Source organism: Muntiacus reevesi, chromosome 4, assembly GCF_963930625.1.
Source record: "Muntiacus reevesi chromosome 4, mMunRee1.1, whole genome shotgun sequence".
NCBI lineage: Eukaryota > Metazoa > Chordata > Mammalia > Artiodactyla > Cervidae > Muntiacus > Muntiacus reevesi.
Window position 1 is genome coordinate 128,516,378 of NC_089252.1, and position 18,737 is coordinate 128,535,114.

The 18,737-nt window shown below is 38.8% G+C and overlaps 1 protein-coding gene and 1 pseudogene across 4 annotated transcripts in view; both read right to left on the bottom strand.

Annotated features, from left to right (window-relative positions):
- PPFIA2 (PTPRF interacting protein alpha 2) overlaps positions 1-18,737 on the bottom strand; it is a 472,755-nt gene that overhangs the window by 67,024 nt on the left and 386,994 nt on the right. For all 4 annotated transcript variants that reach the window (XM_065935474.1, XM_065935476.1, XM_065935473.1 and 1 more), the window contains 3 exons: positions 18,298-18,327; positions 13,390-13,520; positions 10,904-11,058 (listed from right to left, as the gene is read on the bottom strand). In XM_065935474.1, coding sequence (XP_065791546.1) covers positions 10,904-11,058; positions 13,390-13,520; positions 18,298-18,327 — 316 coding nt within the window. The remainder of the gene's footprint in view (positions 1-10,903; positions 11,059-13,389; positions 13,521-18,297; positions 18,328-18,737) is intronic.
- On the bottom strand, positions 15,894-16,220 carry LOC136167905 (intraflagellar transport protein 22 homolog pseudogene; annotated as a pseudogene).

Sequence of the window (18,737 nt, forward strand, 5' to 3'; positions counted from 1 at the left end):
TCTCTGTAATGCTATGGACTGTAGACGGCCAGGATACTCTGTCCATGGGTTTCTCCAGGCAAGAACACTGGAGTGGGTTGCCATACCCTCCTCCAGGGGGATCTTCCTGGCCCAGGGATCAACTCACATCTCTTAAGTCTCCTACACTGGCAGGTGGGTTCTCTCCCACCAGCACCACCAGGTACTCTGTGACCCCTCTGAACAGTCCATGGAATTCTCCAGGCCAGAATACTGGAGTGGGTAGTCTTTCCCTTCTCCAGAGGGTCTTCCCAACCCAGGGACTCAACCCAGGTCTCCCACATTGCAGGCGGATTCTTTACCAGCTGAGCCAGAAGGGAAGCCCAGCGCCTCCTGGGAAGCGCCTAGTGATCCAGCGAGAGCATCATTAACTACACCCCACCTGGTGTTTAGGCAAAGAAGACTTCAGTCCCATGATTCAGTGGATACTCAGGCAATATATTGCTTATCACCTTATCAGTGGCCCCCTAGAGGTGGCACATGCAAAAGCCCAAGGCAAAGTCCATACCCTCTATGAAGTTCTCTGGGCTTCAGGCACTCCAAAGTCTCTTTCGTGAGGTTTTTGACGTTTGAAGTATTTGAGATGGGATCACTTTTAGGGTGTGAGGGGCCTAGTCAAATATTTCTTCCAGATCCCTTTCTATACAAATATTTTGAGTAACCCAAAATTAGTGGAAATACAATCTATTGTGATCCAATCTCATATGATACCATCTGACAGCAGGAGTGATTCAATTATTAGGCCACCCTTCTGGAAACAAGGTCAGGTTGTTCTGGCACAGAGCAACCCTACAGGTAGAGTCTCCAGGTTCCCCCAGGAATCCGGAGAACACTAGATACAGTATGGAGAATTAGGGAGAAACAGGGACCCAGGTGCACATGCTTTGGTTGTATTAGGCATCATGCCCAGACGGCACTGCCTTCCTGTCTGGTTCCATCTTAAAGGTAACAAAAAATTTGAATGCTTCTAGAGACTTGACCTGGGGCTTCCCTGGTGGCTCAGTGGTAAAGGATCTGCCTGAAATGCAGGATACACGGGTTCATTCCCTGGGTTGGGAAGATCTCCTGGAGGAGGGCACGGCAACCCACTCTAGTACCCTTGCCTAGAGAATCCCATGGACAGAGCCTGGTGGGCTGCAGTTCATAGGGTCACACAGAGTCAGACACTGCTGAAGTGACTCAGCAGCAGCAGAGACTCGACCTACACAGGTAGAGGTCTGGGGAAAGAGTGTGCTGCCGGGATAGCATCGCCAGTCCCAAGCTCTCCCAGGCCCCAGAAGAAGGTCTTAGAGAATTTCAGGAAAGGTGCTACAAAGTATAAGATTCCCTAAGATCCAGGCTGAGGAATTGAGGAAAGGACATGCATATGCCTAAATCTATGGATGGCTTTGTTACTGTCCAGTCGCTAAGCTGTGTCTGACTCTTTGTGACCCCATGAACTGTAGCCTGCCAGGCTCCTCTGTCCAATGGGGTATTCCAGGCAAGAATCCTCTCCAGTAGGAGAGGATTGACAGTTTCTTCTCCAGGGGTACTAGGCAGAGATATCTGTTCATCGGGATAGTGAAGGCAAATAGCTCTATCTTGCCTGGGCCTTAGACTCCATTGAGTATAATTTATTTCCTCTTGGCACTTGAGGTACGAATCTGTAGGAAATTCAGGTCAAGACCCACATGACAAGGGCTCTATATCTCCAACTGTCCAGCAGAGTTCCTTGCTATCTTATTAAAAGGAAAATCTAATCCAAGAGAGATTAAGACTATAATCTGCAGCTGATCAGTAGTCCCATTTTTCATCTACTTGATCTCTCTTTGGAAAGAATCCTTACTACTCATTTTGATTTTAAACACACTTGAATTTATAAATGATAACTTGTTTCATAACTCAGTCTATTAGTCCTCTGGAGCAGGCGCCTAGGCACCATGCCTGGCTCCTAAATGGCATGTAATAAATGTATTCCTAACTGAACCTAAACACTGCCTTCTTCATAAGAAGACCTTTTCATTATGTAGAACATGATTCATCTCTAACTGATGCTTTGAGAATTTATATTGTATTTGCTACTTCCGTAGCATCTAGGAACAATCTGAATTTTGAGATAAAGGCTAGCACAGTGACCCAAATTTTAAGTGTAGAAATGTGCTTGCTAAACACCGTTGCTCTGATATTGATGTTGCTTCTGCCCATTATTTTCTTATGCTGATTATAATAAATAACAGAAATCAGACCATTATGATATAATACAATCTGACAGATGACTATGAAGAGAATTTCAATTTAGCAGGCAAAAACATGTCTTTGAAATGTACTGCCTCTCATATGCATTTAAAGGAAATTTGCAAGAGTAGTTTTTATTTATTTTTTTTACTCAATAATATACACACTTTATGAATCTGTAATTAGGGATACTGCCTGTATGATTTACACGTATTTCTCTGCTTTTACCATTTTCCCACCTGCTAGGGTAATCACGTGTGCTCTGTTCATTTTTGTTTACGGTCATTATTATTAGGACTCTGAAGACCTGGGTGGGTCTTCTACCTGGGTGTCTCCCAGGTAGTAAATGTGTTAAAATCATGTGGGACAGATGACCTACCAAAGGTAATAAATGTATTTAGCATCACTACCTGTTCACACTCTGTTGCCATCTTCCTAACTGGTTGGCCGCCTCTGAAGCATGGCATGGTGCGCGATTGCTCTGACTCCTCACTCTCACTTGGGCTCAGACACTTGACCCAGGTCATCGCCTTTGCGAGCCGTGCCTCCTTCAGGTTGCTGCCTCCTAATCGATGCATTTCCAGTCTCTCCACAGCTAGGCAACTTGATCCTCAATCCTTACCACTTCTTTGGCTTGATAATTTGGTTTCACACTTCACACGCCAGCCTGGTATCCACTTCCTAACTAACCATATAAAGACCCAGGTTCCTTTCCATCACATCTTCCATGGAGTTTATCCTTTCATGTGGCTTCAGTAGTTTTTTTTGAGAGATAAGTCTTATTTGAAACTCAAGTTTTATACCTTTTCAATTCTAAAGGAAAACTGCACTTAGACCTTCCGAGGAGAGTCAAACATATCCAGGGAGGGAAAAACTTAATAACTTGAACACTTTACTGACCTTATGTCTATATGTTCTATAAGAAAGTTTATAATATATTCTGTAATGTTTTTACTATTGTCTTGAATTGTTCTTTACTTTTTCTGCATTTATGTGTAATACCCTCAAGAAGTTATAAACTTTTTGAAGAAAAAAGTTTAATTTCATTAAGTTTCCAAACACATGTTCCATGAGACTATGAGCTCAGTGAAGTACTTTTTGATGGAAACAGTCGCAAGAGTATATTGTCTGGAGCACTAGCCCAGGAAGTGAAAGCTGGGAACCAGTGCTAAGCCTCCTACCAGTGGCTGCTTCTCCTGGATGATTGTTAAAATCATCTGTTTCTGTATGGTATAGAGTGTGGGTCATTACATGGTCTTTAGATATCTTCTAACTCTAAAAGTCTGTAATTTGAAAAATAAAATGTGTTTTCATAGTACGAAACTCATGTTACATATTTTATAGAAAGAAGAGCTCCTGGGTCTAAGGCTTAAACGTCAGAGTTTCATAGATTCAGGACTACTAGGTTTGAAATAGATCTTAAAGATCATCCTGTCCAACTGCCCTTCCAATTCTTGGACCCCTTTCTACAACAGTTCTTCCTACTATTTACCTAGCTTCTGCTTGATAATCTCCAGTGACTAATAACTCATTATTTCACAAGCCAGTTTGTTTGTATATAACTCTGACTCTCCACTGTTCCCTTTCTTATTGAGATGAAGTTAGTCTTTTAACACTTTGCCTAGAGTTTGGAGCCTTACTAAATAATGAAAGGCCAAAGATTCTGCATATAAGAAGCTTTTCAAATATTCATAATCAGCCATCCAGACAGGTCAGCAAAGGGAATAGACTTGCCCTTCTACTGAGTTACTTCTCACGTAATTTCAATTCTCCGTATCAGCTTAATATTTCCCTCCAAACTTCCTCCAAAGTTATGATATGCCTCTGAAAGTGTAGTTATCAGAGATGGATTCTATTCCCCAGCTCATGTTTTACAATAGAACAGGATGAAAAAGCCTTCTTTTATCTCAATACTGTTTGTCTATTAATGTGTCCCAAATTCATTGACTTATTAACTTTAAGGTTACATGAATATCCAAATTTTTCTTGCAAAAAAAACTCCCAAGAGTTACACTTTTAAAAATAGGATATTTTGGACCTTCCATGTCTCAGGTTTTTGAGGTAATCCTAAGGGAAGAACACTTATTTTTCTTTCACTTGTGATTTCTTTCCATATCACCAATCCATAAATCAGATCACTGTGCTATTGAAATATTCATGGTCAAGTGATTGGGGGATGTGTTGATCAAAAACAGTGAATCTTGATCAAGCCATTAGAAACCTGGATTCAGGGTGTCATCACTCCACTCATCATCACTATTAAAGGAGGATTATTCACCTGGTTACAAATTCCACCTAATTTTTCCATCACTCAGGCTCCACTTTGACATCCTATGTACAGGGCTGCCATGCATCACAGCTCACCCAAACGCCTTTCCTGTTCTATTACTGAGTAACTTTGTCAAAGAAACAAACAGGCTTTATCTGACATGGCTATTTTGAACACAATTTAATTTGCTTTGCTTCAAAGCAGGTTGATGTCTTTGGATAAAGTTAAAAGTCAAGTCAGTCAACATTCTGATTCAGTTCAGTTCAGTTCAGTCGCTCAGTTGTGTCCAACTCTGCGACCCCATGAACTGCAGCACGCCAGGCCTCCCTGTCCATCACCAACTCCCGGAGATTACTCAAACTCATGTCCACTGAGTCAGTATGCCATCCAGCCATCTCATACTCTGTCTTCCCCTTCTCCTCCTGCCCCCAATCCCTCCCAGCATCAGGGTCTTTTCCAATGAGTCAGCTCTTCGCATCAGGCGGCCAAAGTATTGGAGTTTCAACCTCAGCATCAGTCCTTCCAATGAACACCCAGGACTGATCTTCTTTAGGATGGACTGGGTGGATCTCCTTGCAGTCCAAGGGACTCTCAAGAGTCTTCTCCAACACCACAGTTCAAAAGCATCAATTTTTTTAGCATTCAGCTTTCTTCACAGTCCAACTCTCACATCCATACATGACCACTGGAAAAACCATAGCCTTGACTAGATGGACCTTTGTTGGCAAAGTAATGTCTCTGCTTTTTAATATGCTATCTAGGTTGGTCATAACTTTCCTTTCAAGGAGTAAGCGTCTTTTAATTTCATGGCTGCAATCACCATCTGCAGTGATTTTGGAGCCCAAAAAAATAAAGTCTGACACTGTTTCCACTGTTTCCCCATCTATTTCCCATGATCTAGTACCATGGGACCAAATGCCATGATCTTAGTTTTCTGAATGTTAAGCTTTAAGCCAACTTTTCCACTCTCCTCTTTCACTTTCATCAAGAGACTTTTGAGTTACTCTTCACTTTCTGCATAAGGGTGGTGTCATCTGCATATCTGAGGTTATTGATATTTCTCCCGACAATCTTGATTCCAGCTTGTGCTTCTTCCAGTCCAGCATTTCTCATGATGTACTCTGCATATAAGTTAAATAAGCAGGGTGACAGTATATAGCCTTGGCGTACTCCTTTTCCTTTTTGGAACCAGTCTGTTGTTCCATGTCCAGTTCTAACTGTTGCTTCCTGACCTGCATATAGGTTTCTCAAGAGGTGGGTCAGCTGGTCTGGTATTCCCATCTCTTTCAGATGACCTTTACATCTACTACCGTGGGCCGAAATCCTTTAGAAGAAATGGAGTAGCCATCATGGTCAACAAAAACGTCCAAAATGCAGTACTTGGTGCAATCTCAAAAACGACAGAATGATCTGAGTTCGTTTCCAAGGCAAACCATTCAATATCACGGTAATCCAAGCCTATGCCCCAACTAGTAATGCTGAAGAAGCTGAAGTTGAACGGTTCTATCAAGACCTACAAGACCTTTTAGAACTAACACCCAAAAAAGACGTTCGTTTCATTATAGTGGACTGGAATGCAAAAGTAGGAAGTGGAGAAACACCTGGAGTAACAAGCAAATTTGGCCTTGGAGTACAGAATGAAGAGGGCAAAGGCTAATAGAGTTTTGCCAAGAGAACACACTGGTCATAACAAACACTCTCTTCCAACAACACAAAAGAAGACTCTACACGTGGACATCACCAGATGGTCAACACCGAAATCAGACTGATTACTTTTTTTGCAGCCAAAGATGGAGAAGCTCTACACAGTCAGCAAAAACAAGATGGGGAGCTGACTGTGGCTCAGATCATGAACTCCTTATTGCCAAATTCAGACTTAAACTGAAGAAAGGAGGGAAAACCACTAGACCATTCAGGTATGACCTAAATCAAATCCCTTATGACTATACAGTGGAAGTGAGAAATAGATTTAAGGGACTAGATCTGATAGAGTGCCTGAAGAACTATGGACAGAGGTTCGTGACACTGTACAGAAGACAGTGATCAAGACCATTCTCATGGAAAAGAAATGCAAAAAGACAAAATGACTGTCTGAGGAGGCCTTACAAATAGCTGTGAAAAGAAGAGAAGTGAAAAGCAAAGGATAAAAGGAGAGATATTCCTAATTGAATGCAGAGTTCCGAAGAATAGCAAGGAGAGATAAGAAAGCCATCCTCAGTGATCAATGCAAAGAAATAGAGGAAAACATTCTGATTACTGATGCGTAATCGTGGATCTTGAGATTTAGAACCTCTGTTCCTAATTGTCTTGAGTTCAGACAATGTAGCAGGCAAAGCTCTTTTGGGCCAGAAACATACTGAAGTGTGTGTTTGTTTGCTTTTTAAATGAAAGGCTGTCTATGTTTATACACTATCCACCTTGCTAAATTCAGCATTCTTCGATGTCAGTGCCATGCTTTCACCAATTTCCTAAAGTCCACAGTCAGTACTCTGCACTTCACATTAGCTCATCATATGCCATTCATTCAAGAGGAGTAAATAAATGACTTTGGATGATCAACATTCTACCTGCCTCCACCCATCAAAATATCAGTTCTCTTGGGCTTCCATGTCCTCTCGTCAATGCCTCTTTTCTGGTTGAAGTTTTGCTTTTCAAGTAAGAAGATAGAGGCAAAAGTGTTCTGGAACAGTTGCACTTATTTGCATATTTTGTTCAAATACAATAAATCTTTGTTTTATTCATTTTCCTTAAACTTAAATAACTAAACAAAAATAATAAAAAGAAGAATTTTATAATTCCGCATTTGACCTGGGCAGTTTTTTCAATTATCACTTTATTTTGGTTAGTGCCTTTTTGGACACTGTTCTTACTTATCTATGACATTCAACTATATCTGTCATTCACAAAGATACAACTTATGCAAAAAATCTTTTAGAATCTGTTTTTAGGAAGAGGTCACCTATTTTAGATATACTGCTTAAGTTTACACCATCATAAATATAATTGTGAGTTTGTTACAATCCTCAGATTTCTTTGATAATATCCAGCTTTGATGTCCTAACCAGTCCTTCATGTTGGTTAAGTTTGAACTTGTTTCTAGAATTTTATGTGTGGAATTCAGGATATGGAAGGTTGTAATGTGACTGACAGATGAGGAAGGAAAAACTCACTTAAGCTTGGATGATATGGGTAGGAAAAAATAAGTCAATATTTAGGGAAGATGGCAGGATCAAGTAATGACTTTTAAAATGAAGGTTAGATATGAGCATGTTTAAACATTTATGGAAACAACAGAGATGCATTGCATCTGGATGCATAAATCAGGGGGCAAGACTGTAGTCACTGGGCTGTTAAGTGTTTTATAACCTGCTATATAGCCCAGGAAACTCTACTCAATACTCTGTATTGATCTATATGGGAGAAGAATCTAAAATTGAATGGATATATGTATACATTTAACTGATTCTCTTTGCTGTAGAGCAGAAATTAACACAACATTATAAATCAACTATACCTCTAATAAAAGCTAATCTAAAAAATGTATGTTATTACATCCTGAATCTACGCTATACTCTATGAAGTAAGCAGAGATATTTATTGGCCTGCTTTTTCCATGTCTCTCAATGAGATTATTAAACCTTTCCTTTTTTTGGTCATCTTTTCATTTAGGGGTTTGTAATATAGAAAGAAAGTGAGAGAAAATCAAAGAAAAAAGAGAGACAGAAACTGAAACCAGATCCCCAAGTCTGCTAAAACAATATTCCCTCTGTCAGGACACTCTCCCCAAATTCATCTGTGACCTTCAGGGAGACAAGGCTCATAAACATGTTTTATCATTTTAAATCCTTTATCTGTAAAGTATTTTTAGCTTTATTCAAATGCTTTCCAGTGTGTTGCTTCCTTTGACTTTTGGAGTTTCCACATTTATACCGCCTCTGATGGTAACATATTCATAAAAAATAGATCTATGTATATTGAACTGGATGCTCCGTGGTTAGCAGTTATCAATGTGGTCACATTGACTGATCCATCACATCTGATGTTCACTTTATTACCTTAACTTTTCAGACTGTATATAACAATCTACAGGGTGAATAACACCCCCTTTACAAATATTCTATTCTGTGAATTACTAAGAATTTCTCCTTTGTTGCTTGTCAAACCTGACAGAATTGAGTGAACATTTTCATAGTTTTATTTAGAAAGTTTTCTTCCTCTGAACCACATTTCATTTAAATGCATCTTTACGTTCTTTGCCTTTATGAGCTAAACTCTTCAAGAGTTCTAAGTCCTGGGACACGGTCCAAAACTTCAAATTTGGTTCTTTGACACCATCATCCCTTTACCATATTACTTTCCATGGCATCATCTTCTATCTCCTATTTCTTTTTTTTTTAATTCTATCTCCTATTTCTATTTTCATTGATAAAAGAAAGAATATTGGCACAGTGCTCCCATGTTTGAATTTTCTAGATCAAGTTATTAAAGTCATGATCATTAGAGATGTTTCCCTAATTCCTTCTAATGTGTCGATCAGTAGCACCAAGTGGCAAGCCCTGGATTTGGTTAAGCTTTCACGGTCTTCCCCTCACAACGGCGATGCCCATTTTTCAGGACAAAAGTAAACATGAGTCTATATTCCTCCACCAAAGTGCAAGTGGCAGCAGAAACCATTTCTTCAGGAAAACAAAACAAAAGAAAAGAAAACATGATTTACTGAAACTTACTAGTGCCTGTGTTTTCTTCTTATTTTCTCAAGTATTATATCCAGCAAAGACCTTTATTTTTTGGTTTCTACAGGAACTCTGTTTCACCCTCAGGGCCGCTTTTCTCTAGCTCCTGACGGGTAGATTTTTGCCTTTGTCTCCCTCATCAGCATTGCAGTTCTCACTCCGCTACCGTCACTGGCTTTGTTTATACTCTATTCTACATAGCAAAGCAAAACTGCTCAGAACTCAGAAATCTCAGGTCTACAGTGTGATCTTGAAAAACAATTGCTATTTTCTGATTTGGAAGGAGTTGATAAGAACATAATTGTAATTGATTCTCTTCCCATCTCATCTGTTCTAACATAGAGACACACAGTCACTGAAAATGAGTAAAAAGGCTACGTTTCTAGAAGCTTTTATATTTTTGGAGGCTTTAAATTATATCCTAGATATTTTGATTTTGACCATAAATAGTTGTCAAGGGAAACAGATTTTATAATAATGTCTTGGTGTGCACATTTTATATCCCCCCCAAATAACTACCTTCTTTAAGCCTAAAACGGTCCTTTCCTGAGAAAAAGAAACACAAGGAACATTCTGGTCTTCGGTTGAGTGACAGTCACAGAGCTGACTGCCCATGTGTTACGGAGATGGCTGTCCTATGGCTTCCCATGTTTTTTATGGGTTTCACACAGAGAAAGCACGAGGACTGGAACTTGGGAAAGGTATTTTTGAATAATACTACAGTTGTAAATCTGCAAATATGAACGTTATTCTCAGAAATTCTTATAATGCCCGGGCAGTAAACTGATTCTGGGGGATGGGACTTTCTTTGCGAATAATCATTCCTTTATTTGAGAACTCAAAATGAGTCCTAAGAAAGGGAGTGCCGCATTCTGTTCATCACTTACCGTCAGAAGCAGGAGCTAAATTTTTTCTAAATCTTTTTCTCTGTAATTTAACTCTAGTTCTAAATTCAACAGAATGAGAAGAGCAGGGGAAAAGTAAAGGCAAGTACAAATAAGCAAGATGATGAAAAGGATTTGAGGAGAAAAATTCAATATGTAAAATGACATCAAAGGAAAAAATAAAAGCCAAGAGTATATATCATCATTTAGAAAATACAATTCACATATTCTTTTTGTTTCAGACTATATCTATGTATTTACCTACCTATCCATTTATCCATCTATTTATCAACCTATCTATATATTTATATATTTACCTAGGGTCATTTCAGATGTATTGATCTATATTCAATTAGCCACTGACAATAATTCTAATGCAACTCCTATTGGCCTTTCCTGTCTCCCCATTTGTGCTCAGTGGTTTCAAGCTGGTTTTGAAACATGGCCTTGGATGAATATTTCAGTTTAGCAAATTATTAATACATTGCTTGCTTATCAATAAACAAGGATGACACTAGTGACCCCTGTCTGGAGAGTCCTTGTGTCTATCACAGTGTTAAAATTACCTATATTCTTGGTATTATTATTAAGAGAGAAATCACAAGGATTAGAAGTTTCATAATATTCTTCCATTGAAACTTTTACCAAGCATTATTCAGCTAAATCGGTTACAAAGATGATTAAAATGGAAAGTTTATCAGGTAGGGGAAATGAGATGAAAAATAGATAGGTATTAAGAAGTAAGGAAAATGAGTGGCAGTGGAAAGTCAAACATGCATACTTACGGAGTTGCCCAAGACGAGCTTTTTCTTTTTTACCAAACAAACGTCCTATTGAAGACTTGATTCCTTTCTTCTTGGGGGCTTTGTGAAGAGAGTCTTGGCTGCTGTTGGCACTGCCAAGCCCAAGGCTTTCAGGCTCGAGGGAGACAGATAAACTACTGCGAACATAAAAGATGGAAGACTGCTTGCTTTGGTGCAACACTCACACGGTACACAAGACAGTGTACTCTGTCACAAGACAATTCTGGAACACCCCCAAGGTGCGTGCGTGCAAAGCCACTTCAGTCGTGTCTGACTCTTTGCGAGCCCATGGACTGTGGCCTGCCAGGCTCCTCTGTCCATGGGATTCTCCAGGCAAGAGCACTGGAGCGGGCCGCCATGCCCTCCAGGGCACCTTCCACAAGGCACACGAGGCCTAACCCTTGATAAAGGTACAAAAGGAGGAACAAGGACACTTGAATGTTACTTTCTCTTTTCTTCCCATGTTTCTTCTTAAGCACATGAAAGTGTGATTTCCTCAGCCTCAGGACCCTCCGCCTCCAAATTTTCTCTAGAAAATATTCTTCCTAGTACTTTTTCCTTATTTCTCATACAATATCAAACCAATCAGTGAACACAGATTGGCTTATTAAGTTCATGTGAAGTGACCTTCTATAATTTTAGTCCTTCACCCTTTACATATTTCTTTTTTGCAGTTTATTTTTTTAGATCTTTAACATAACGACCTATGACAAGAAATTTAAAAGTAACTAAGGAGATCCAGCCAGTCCATCCTAAAGGAGATCAGTCCTGGGTGTTCATTGGAAGGACTGATGCTGAAGCTGAAACTCCAATACTTTGGCCACCTCATGCGAAGAGCTGACTCATTGGTAAAGACCCTGATGCTGGGAGGGATTGGGGGCAGGAGGAGAAGGGGACGACAGAGATTGAGATGGCTGGATGGCATCACCGACTCAATGGGCATGAGTTTGAGCAAACTCCGGGAGTTTGTGATGGACAGGGAGGCCTGGCGTGCTGCGATTCATGGGGTCACAAAGAGTCGGACATGACTGAGCGACTGAACTGAACTGAATTGAATGAAGTTTATGCTCATATTTTAGCCCATGGTTTAACTGGATTTTCCTCTTGCTATCTTTCTCAGTTTTGATGCTTAATTTGTTGAATTTTAAATTATCTGGGTGAGATTTTGAAGTAACAAATCATATACCCTAGTGATCACTGTATGTTTTCCTTACAGTTCTCAGGTCTTCTTGTAGGTACATGATAAGCTGAAATGATTTCCAAGCAAGCTGATCTAGGTTCCATTCTTGGTCAATATATTTAACACTTTTAATAGGATAGGTTTGATGATACTGTTATCATTTTTATAGCTATTAATTTGACAGTATCATGATGAATTATTTAACTGTACTTATTTATCTTAATTAATCTGAGTTCAGTAAGACAGTAAGGAAACTGCCTGCAATGCAGGAGACCCCGGTTCCAATCCCTGGGTGAGGAAGATCTACTGGAGAAGGGAATAGTAACCCACTCCAGTATTCTTTCCTGGAGAATTCCATGGACAAAGGATCCTGGCAGACTACCGTCCATGGGATCACAAAGAGTCAGACACAACTGAGTGACCAACACACACAACACACTAAGTATAAATTTTGAACCTGGAGTAACTTTTCACATTAGGAAATAAAAATAAAACAAACAAAAAATGTTTAATATCACAAAAAAACTCTTTTCAAAAATGTTTATTGTAAACCACATTATAGATTCTTACTTAAATCATTAAATCCTTATATTCAGTTATATCAATTACATGTTCAGAGATGCTATAAATGATGACAGTGAAAGAACATACATTTAGGATGTAAATTGTATGCTTAGATTTATTTATTTATGGCATTAGTTATTGTAGAAATCTGCTTTGATTTTTAGGCAGATGGAAAGGACAGTATGAAGAGTTGCTATGACAAATAGCGTATTTTCCCATGTAAATTTATCTTTCCTTTTAATATTTCAGGTTGTTTTTTCCTTTCTAAGGAGGAGCTTTATAGCTGGCAGTAGCAGCACCCATAGGGTGATACACGTACCTGTTTGTTAAAAGTATCTGGGGTACAATCATGGACTTTTAAGATCTTAATTATCTTTACACTAGAAGCCAAGCTTACAGTCTTGCCTTGGAATCTCTTTAGTTTTTGGTAACTATTCCTAACCAGTACTTCCTATACTTTGACTCCATTTTAATAGGGAAAGGCTATTCTCAAAATATTGACTAGTAACAAGATAAAAAAAAAATACAGTTAATTCTAAAAATGAAAATTTGACCTCAGAATGAAAATTTGGCTTTCTCATAAGTGATATTGTGAAGAGGAAGCAGGAGAATTATAGCTCAAATAAAAAATTTTATATACATTTTAAGCAGTCTGATAACACTAAAAGGAAGAATATTTTTGGAAGAAGGACATACAATGTGCAGTGTGGTGGGACAGTCATACCTTCGGGCATCATTATGGTAGGAAGAAGGGAGGGTGTGAGTCATCCTGATGGCTCTAGGGGTAGGGGGAGGAGAAGTTTCACATTTAATTGTTGCTTTATCCTCCCGACCATCTTCTTCTACCACTGCAATCTGGAAGCAAAAAAAAATATACCAGATTCACTTTTTCTAAATTCTAACTGAAACTGATGAAAATAGAGATTCATTAAAGCAAGGCTATTTGAGTAATTCTAATATAAAAGAAAAACAAGAAATTTAGGGCATATAAGTCTTACACATAAAAACTCACATTATTAAAGAGTAGGAATTTCATAACTATTTAAAAGTTAAGACACTCCAGTTAAAACACACATACACACACATAAATGGACTTACTACATAAAAATATTATTTAAGTGTAAATAAACACCATACATCAATATCCAGGGACTATGGAAAAGCTATCTTGGAATCCATTAAATATATCAGAATGTAAAAGCTTTACAAAGTTATTGAACACATATTTGAACTAATTCACTAAAAATATGCATAACCAGGTTATCATACCATGAACATTTTTTAAGTGGGAGATTTTTGAAGTGAGAGTTTGACAAAATAAAATGTTATCAGATAGGGTGTTTTAAATCAGGCTAATTAAATGTGTTCCCAGATATTTAAAAAAAAGAGCTGAAGTTTATAAAAAAAAAGAAACTTTCTTTTTAAACTGAAAATAATAAAAGGTAAGAATGGAATTTTTGCAAACTGTTTAATTTCACTATTTCTCATGGGAAAATTGAAAAAGGCATACAGATCACCATAAGCAGATGGGACGAAAGGGATTTCTTTAAAGAACTTAGTTCCAAGTCCAGAACAATTCAAGATACCATAACTTTTGCCAGAGATGGTATACAGAACTGTATTAAAGTAAGACTTTTCAACAACCAACTGAGTTGTACAATAAAGATTTTTTTAAAACAATGCTGCTTTTTTCATAGTACCATTGTGTATTAAATTATATATATATATATATATATGAAGAGAGAGAGAGAGAGATTGTGGAAAGCGTAGCTAAAAGATGTATGGTTCTAGAAGTTCTGATGAAGAAATATCTCAATATGGCTATAACAAAAAGTTTAAAACTATGTTCTTGTCTTTTGTCTATAAAATGTCTTGCTAGTTTCTTTCCATTAAGCTATTATACATAAATGCATTTATATGTGATACTTTATGTATTCGAGAAACTTAATAAAAGTGCCTGTCTGGGCTCTTGTCATTCAAACCTAGGTTACTTTTAACAGCACAGCGCACGTGTTCTCAGGTGCGCCAGTTGTGTGGGACTCTGCAGCACTATAGGCAGTAGCCGCCAGGCTCCTCTGTTCATGGTATTCTCCAGGCAAAAATACTGCAGTGGGTTGTCATCTGTTGTTCCAGGGGATTGTCCTGACCTGGGATCAAACACTCATCTATCTCCTTCTCCTGCACTGCAGGTGGATTCTTTACGACTGAGCCACCTGAGAAGCCCGTAACAGGATAAAATAACTTATAAGATCTCTTTTCTCCATTTCAACGAATATAGTGCTATTAGAAGAATCTTTTTCAAGAACTGCTTTCAGCATAATGTTGATAGTATGGAAAACCCTTTCTAAACTCACATCTCATCTAAACTTGTAAAGTGTATTTCCAAACTCTTCCTAATACATATTTATGTTTTCACAGTTCTATTATTTTACCAAGATGGATTTCCACAATTGTTTCTGTGAAGCTGGATTATTTCTGTTTCCAGACTTTTTCTCTGAAACACCCTCTTATAAAACACCTTCTTCTCTCCAGATGGCAGGTCAAACTAGGCCAACTTTCAAAATATCAGCTCTTAAAAACATCATACACAAACCTGTTCACTGAATAATACTTAAATCTTACACTATATAAATAAAGTGGAGGAGAAAGACTTCAGAATCAGAGATGGATTTGAATCTTGACTTCTCTTATTTATTGAGTGACATGTCCTAATTACTTACCTACTCTAAGATTAAATATTCTTACCAATAAAACAGAAGTGAATATACTCAGTTTAATTTCTTTTGAAGTGTAAATTAAATCATGCATATAACTCCTTACCCTGATATACAATAAATGTTAGAGTTTGTGGTTTTTCTTTCTATAACCTACCTTTATCTTTTTTTTTTTTTTTACAATTACACAACTTTAATTACATGACATATGGAAGAATGCAAAAAAAATAAATAAGTACATAAATAAAATAAAGAAACCACCTCGGTTTTTCAGCTCTTTGGAGCGATCTGGGGCAAAGGAATCAGAATTCAACAATAGAATTTTCTCAGCTGAACTAAGGATGGAGAACAGATGGTAGGGAGTCAACTCCCGGGCTGATTGGTCTTTGGGGCAAGTAAGGAAAATGCCTTCTACAGCCAAAGGGTGACGAGAACCTCATTAGGTGGATGGACTTCAGGCTCTGCACTGACATTAACTTCATTTGGGATGTGGCAGCATCCAGATGAAGGCCAGTCAGGTAACAATGGACATCTCCTCCCGGTCTTTGCTCTCGGACACTGAGTTGATTATGCTTCTTAAATACTTGATGAATTCCATCGTGATCTCTTCCGGGTCGTCCTCAAGATTTGAGTGTACCAGCTTCAGCTTGTTCAAGGGTGGTGCCAAAGCTGGGTTTCCTTGGTCACTTCCGGAGCCTGGTTTGTGGTGTGCGATTAACTGACATGGAGTATTCTGTAAGAACTACTGCTGGACGAAGCAGGAACACCACATCTCAATTTCCTTCAGGGGACTTAGGATGCTGGCGTTGAAGACGATCACCACCCCGTGAGAGTCCTTCATCAGGTCTGGCCAGCAAGACTCGGACTTTGGATCACCGCCACGATCCCAGAGCTCAAATTCACACCCCGCGCCTTTATTGTTGCTGGTAACACGTGGGTTCTCGAATGCCAGGATCCTCACTCCTTGGGTTGGGTTGTATTCAGTGATGTCAGAAACTTCTGTCAGTAAGTTGGCCAAAATTGTTTTTCCACTCTCACAGGGCCCCCCCAAGGAGGACCTTGGCCTTCAGCAACTCGGTCCCAGGCCCACGCAGGCGCCGCTTGAGTCCGCGCCGCTGTCTGCGCGGGGCGGAAGTCACTACACTATAATCTACCTTTCTTACCAATCATCTCTGTATTCCCTAAATTCCTTGAGGCTTTATTTCTGCACAAGATCTTCCTTTACATTTTTTCCCCTCTTATACACACTGAAATTATTTCACATATCATATACTCAGATTTCTTCCTCTATTTCCAGTATAATCCTTTTAAGTGGTGAAGGAAGTCAAAGACAAATGGTAATAACATTTTGCATAATAAATTTGGCAACTGAGAACTAACTGATAGTGTCAAGGAGAAAATATTCAAAGAAGATAGATGATGGACAATAAAAAGAAAATTCAAACAATTTAGGTCATGTAAGCATAATATGGATTCCCTTAATTAAAAAAAAAAAGTTCCCTAGTTCCAGAAGTATTTGGGCATAGGCTGACTACCACATCTTGAAGATGCTGAAAAATAGATTTATTTATGCAATGGATAGTAGGCTGAATCTTTAAAATTTGTCCCATCTGATTTTCTGAATCTGAGCTCTGCCACTCTCAGTTATCTAACACAATGTTATTTTGTGAATCAGAACTTTATTCCATTTTGTTTCCAACCCAGGGATCGAACCCAGGACACCTGCATTGTGGGCAGATTCTTTACCAGCTGAGCCACAAGGGAAGCTTGTTTCCTACACCCAAGATTTATTCTCTTGACTTCATTCTAAACAGGAAAGTAGTACCTGGAGCCATGCTGAGAATGCCCCTCCCTGGGCTAGCTAATTCCTAGAGATAGCAAACGATGTTCCTGGAGTGTGCCTTCCATATGCAGACCAAACACTCTAGATCAGTATCCCAAATCATCTTTTCTATCTGGCTCTTGCACTCTGATTGTGGTTCAGTCAGTAAATTGTGTCTGACTCTTACAAACCCCTGGACTGTAGCCTACCAGGCTCCTCTGTCCATGGGATTTCTCAGGCAAGAATACTGGAGTGGGTTGGCATTCCCTTCTCCAGGGGATCTTCCTGACCCCGGGATCCAACCCAGGTCTCCTGAACTGCAAGGGGATTCCTGCATCGCAGGCAGATTCTTTACCAAATGAGTTATAAGGGGAGCCCTTACCCTCTAGGAGGCGCTATTCCTCTGCCTTAATCATCACAGGCCAGGTGTCAGACAACTAAGATAGGCCCTAAACCCTCTGACCCACTGAAATTATTCAAACTAGTCAATCCTAAGCTTACTTACCTTACCTTCACAATAAACATTCCTGCCCATGATTTCTTCTCACACTTTCTGAGTCCTGACCTGGTGCCTTCCCCTGGCCAGGTACAGCATGGCATGCCCGGGCTCTTGGGAAATACAAGTAAGAAGCTATCTTCTATTGGTAATTGTTTCTTGATTTGCTTGTCTTACATAACTAAGTAAACTCTGGGAGATACTGAAGGACCTCGAGGCCTGGTGTGCTGTAGTTCATGAGGTCACAAAGAATCAGACAGGATTTAGTGACTGAACAACAGTGTTAAAACCTACATTTTAAAACAAGCACCGCTGTTCTAGTATCAACAGTAAACCACCTAATTCTACCAAAAGAGGTCTTAAAATTCCGTGGAAAATCAGGATAATTTGGTCCCCACAGTCTAAACATTCCCCTAGAAAGTATAAAAAATTTTATCTTTGGAAATTTGCTCTTATGATTGCATTTAAGCAATTCAAAACCACTTAAATATTTTTAATATTTTGTTAATAAAATGCTTCAATTATCAGAAAAATAATTTTAAATCTTTCATAGAAGAAACAACATTCAATTAGCAATCATATCAAAGAAATGTACAATACCTTTCTCCGATGTTTCCTTAGATCACTTGGCTATGATTGGCAGGAATAAAAACAACACAAAACAGAACCAGTTAATGATTATCATTTGACCATGTTACAAATTTAAATAGTAGCTATAATTTAACTTTCTTTTTTTTAAATTTCGTTCCATTCTTTTCAAAATAAATGTCTTTTAACCACTTTATTTTTTTGGGCTCCAAAATCACTGAAGATGATGATTGCAGCCATAAAATTAAAAGACGCTTTCTCCTTGGAAGGAAAGTTATGATCAACCTAGATAGCATATTAAAAAGCAGAGACATTACTTTGCCAACAAAGGTCCGTCTATACAAGGCTATGGTTTTTCTAGTGGTCATGAATGGATATGAGAGTTGGACTGTGAAGAAAGCTGAGCCCCGAAAAAATTGATGCTTTTGAACTATGGTGTTTGAGAAGACTCT